General features: G+C 40.9%; 1 protein-coding gene across 2 annotated transcripts in view; it reads right to left on the minus strand.

Moving 5' to 3' along the window:
- Positions 1-3,813, minus strand: part of Dnajc24 (DnaJ heat shock protein family (Hsp40) member C24) — a 38,198-nt gene extending 34,385 nt beyond the window's left edge. Inside the window, exons 1-2 of one of the 2 annotated variants that reach the window (XM_005364035.3) lie at positions 3,774-3,813; positions 2,959-3,098 (exon numbers count right to left, since the gene is read on the minus strand). In XM_005364035.3, the coding sequence (XP_005364092.1) occupies positions 2,959-3,066 (108 nt within the window). In that variant the 5' untranslated portion in view covers positions 3,067-3,098; positions 3,774-3,813. Of the gene's footprint in view, positions 1-2,958; positions 3,099-3,487; positions 3,668-3,773 lie in introns of those variants that run through there. The other variant, XM_026787873.1, reaches the window with a different exon arrangement.
- Positions 3,814-4,533: the final 720 nt, after the last annotated feature.

A 4,533-nucleotide genomic window follows, 5' to 3' on the forward strand; every position in this document is an offset into this window, starting at 1 on the left:
CAGAGGCAGGGACATCTGGGAGAGTCCCAAGCCATGTGATGAAAGCATAGGCAGAGGCAGGGACATCTGGGAGAGTCCCGAGCCAAGTGAGGAGAGTGGGGAGGGAAAAGAGAGGGGAGAGATGGGAAACAGGTGCAGAAGCCAGGATGCCCAAACGTACAAAGAGAGCAGCTAACCAAAATGGTTAGATTATACAGGGAAGGCAGCCCAGTCCCCTGGGCTGGGGAGTTCAGAGTAGGGGATTGGGTGTGCCAGCCAGTTGAGTCCTGTAACAGGCAAGGGCTGAGGGATTGAACCTGGTGGCTAGGGTCTGCTTTGATATGTTAAATAGGAACCTCAGCCATTTGTTACAGGTTTGAAACCTAACACAAACCATGTTCATTATCTTCTTGTCATGTGGCAAGAAGAAACGCATGGCACACAATAGAAAAAGATCTCTCTTTTGTTGAAGTGATGGTAACGTTGGTATAAAATTCTCATTAATCTATAAGAGTTCAAAACTGAAGGATGAGATAATGATATATAAAGTAAGTTATACTAATTCTACACACTGGCAGTCAACAACTGGAATGTAAAATTAGAAAAAGAATGGCATTTACAATGAAACCAAATCATCAAGTTGGTAGGTATAAATCCAAAGGAATACTGTAAGATCTCTGCCCTAGTTCAGTCTTCTGTTGCTGTGATAAAACCCTCTGAACAAAAACAACTAGGGAAGAAAGGGTTTATCTTATCTAACAACTTCCAGGTCATAAGCCATCATTGTGGGAAGAAATTGAGACAGAAACCATCCAGGAACCAGGAACACTGCTTGCTATCTGGATCTTTTACTCCCTCACTGGTTTATGTGTACACAGTAACACACAAGCACAATTTTTAATGAAATAAAAATTTAAGAAATAACAGACACAAACAATAATAAACTTAAAAAGAATGAGGGAATTTCATATAATCCCCAGAAATACAGGCTAATGGAGAATTTAAAATGTTTTCAGGAAATGATGCTGGAGGAACTGCACCTACATACTAAGGAAACATACAAGTATAGCCACCAACTCAGCCTACAGAGAAAGCAGAGGTCTATTAGTAAAGCAAACTATAAAGCTTCTAGAATAAGACACAGAAGACCATTTCCATGACATTAGAGAAGATATAAAAGTAATAAATATAAAACAACAAAACCAAAATAAGCATATTTCATAAAAACAAAAACTTCTATACTGGGGGTATAGCTGAGTAGTGGACAGACATAGATTAGACACTCTATATTGTTAATGTGTCTGACAAATAGGGACACATAAAGCCTTCTCATTGCTCAAGTAAAAGACAGCAGAACATAGAAGGATCTCCAGGTCCCCCCAGTCAATTATCAAGCATAGCATTATCTAACATTGATGAGCATTAACTAAAATATAAGGACGACTTAGTACAAGGAAATTTTTCAACAAAAATGTATTTTATTTTTCTGATTATCTTAAAAATTCCAAGGCAGAAAGTGCCTGGAGTTCATTTTCCTGAGATTCGGATATTAGCCCATTTCTGATGTTGTCAGAATAAATACAGTTTCCCAATAAATACAGTTTGGGCAAAATATCAGAGATCATATTTGTCATAAACTAGACAAACAATGCTACATAAATAATGATTCTCGGCTCTTTTCTGTAAACTGAACTAAATGGAGACCATTGCATGGTTACAGACCTTGGCTCACCGACATCAAACTGACTGAATAAATGAATAGGACAACTCAAAGGTTCTAGGTAATTATATGTTCCATTTTAATTTAAAAAACAAATGAATATTAGTAAAAAACAATAAAGAGGCTTAAATTATTACTGTCCAATAGAAAACAATCTAAGCTATAACTAAAGGCTGCACGTACATGTTAAATTCAAGCAAAATGAAGCATCAATTTGATATAATAAATTCCAACATGGAGAGGAAGAGGTAAGAACAAAACCCCACCCCTAGCTGAGGAGTTACTGGAATTTGATAATTGCAGGTAGAGGAGGAGTCAGTTCTCTTTAAGGGTCTGGCTCCCGATAGGTAGACCACACTCCAGGGCAGGTCCCATACACGAGAGTATTTGGGCAACACAAATGGAAGTCAGTGGATTGGGGGTGGGGGAGAAGAGAACTCACATTTGGGTTGGTAGGGAGGTAAGGATATATCAGGGCGAAGCTGGAGGAAGGGGAATGGATATGATCAAAAAATAAAAATATTACTTAAAAAGTTAATATATACAAAACAAACACAAATACCCGTGCAACAGCCAGTACACAGAAACTATTATCATTTTTATTATAATCAGTATAAAATTTCTTAGATTTTTATGTTCATTTGTACCAAGTCATCAAAGACCAGTGCACATTCTATGTTTATAATACATTTGCAGTTTTACACACAGAACATTACACATTTCAAATACTCAGCAGTGTGGCTAGTGGTTGGTATATTTTTTTTTGGGGGGGGGGGTTTCGAGACAGGGTTTCTCTGTGGCTTTGGAGCCTGTCCTGGAACTAGCTCTGTAGACCAGGCTGGTCTCGAACTCACAGAGATCCGCCTGTCTCTGCCTCCCGAGTGCTGGGATTAAAGGCGTGCGCCACCATCGCCCGGCTTGGTTGGTATATTTTAACATTTATTAAGTAAAAACTGTTTTAAACATTTTACATGGATTATTTCATTGAACACTAGCTGAGACAAACAGAAAAAAAGTGGTCCACGTTCTTATAGTGATAGTGCCAGAGGATTCTACTTCAATCACCACCATCCTATCCCACACCTAATCAAAATTCTTTTTTTCTCTACTATTAAAGATTCAATTGAACAAATAAATATCTAAATTCCTATTTACATAGATGTTTTGAAGCTTAAATTTTTGGCAATATTAAAAACAAAACAAAACAAAACTTTTGCCCGACATGATTTCCAATCTGGAAAAAAAAAAAAAAGACTTACCAGCAATATGAGTTTCTGATACTTTTGTTTTAGGTCTGCCACATGTGCAGACGGGTCTGCCCCCAGAATGCTGTACCAGTCCTTTTTGAGGGTCTGCTCGAAAGCCATCGCTGCCTTTGAAGTGAGCCTTCTCAGAAAAGCTGCAGCAGAAATGTTATCACAATTCATTACAATCGGGATAATGAAATACCCCTTCCTAAATTCTTTATTACTTGATTGACTAAATTATGATCAAAATGCAAACCCAAGAAAGTTGATAGTTCCATTTAAAATGTCTCATAAATGCCATGTATAAGGACAGCTACCAGGAAGTACAGAACACCTGATAGATATATGATATGTTTATCTCTTAAATAAATTCACAGTGTCATAAAAAGAGAATTTAATATGAGCCTCGGTGATGGATGAACTTCTAAGAAGGTATTTCTTATAATCTAATGGTGAAACTACCATAGAGGTGTTCACTAAAACCACTGGGGCTTATGGATAAAAAATTCGAATGCCAAAGAAATTGGAGTTGAGAGCATACATAGCCTCTGAATTTCCCCTGTTCACTGCTTCCAGAGTAAATGTAAGGCCTCAGGAAATGACAGCACTGGCTCAGGGAGAGGGCAGTCCTCCTGCTAGGGCAAAGATGCTGACAGACTGCAAGGACCTCGCTCCCGAAGCTGTGCACGCGTGGATGCCACAGTCCCTGCTTTAGAAACCAGTTCAGCGTGAGGCAGCCGGGTTGTCCGACTTGGAGTTTGGGGACCAGAGGGTTCCACAGTTCATCCTACCCAGCCTGCTATGGCTCCACACAGCGTCAGACTCACCAGGCTTCACTCGGGAGCGTGAGCCCACTCCGCGGAAGATCGGAACCCACTTTCCTTTCCGCCGGAAGTCTTCGTTCAGCGGGAATGCGTTTCTAGTCGTGCCCTAGTTGTCGGTGCACATATCCGAAGGGCCCCGCCTCCCTTCCCCGACGCGGTCGCTATGGTAACTCGACCTGGTTTCCGAGGTTTCTGTCAGTGTGAAAGGAGCTCTAAAGAAATGCCTTTCCTCAACTTGCTCTAATTCTCCCTGGCCCCGGCTCCGACACTGTCACATCCTACATCCTTCCACCTCTGCTGCGGTGCACCTTCATTCCAGGTTCCGCTTACTTTACCTTGAGTAACTCGGGTCCTGTTGGTTGATACCGGGGGCCGGGAGTTGGTGATAAGCATGAGTGTAGCTAATAAATTATGCCTAATAATCATTCACTTTAGACTTCAGCAACTGACTTAAAGTTTTCTAAAAATTCAAATACGTTCACATTTACTAGCTCTGTTTTTGCTTTCACTTCAGTCCACCGAGACAACTTTGGAAGGTGTTGCTATAGCTACTTTGTAGATGAGGAAACAAATGAGGGATCAAGGCCAGATAAGTAATTATGCAGGTGTAGAACCAGCACTCTTACCAGAATGAACTGTCCTTTGTGAGTCTTTTAGGTAAGGGTTGCTCCAAAGGAGCACTTTTGAGTGTGCTGTTAGCGCGCTCTCCCTCCCTCTCTCCCTCCCTCCCCCCTTCTCTCCCTCCCCCTTCTCTCCCTCCCCC

The sequence above is a fragment of the Microtus ochrogaster genome (genome assembly GCF_000317375.1).
Source record: "Microtus ochrogaster isolate Prairie Vole_2 chromosome 14 unlocalized genomic scaffold, MicOch1.0 chr14_random_1, whole genome shotgun sequence".
NCBI classification, from domain to species: Eukaryota; Metazoa; Chordata; class Mammalia; order Rodentia; family Cricetidae; genus Microtus; species Microtus ochrogaster.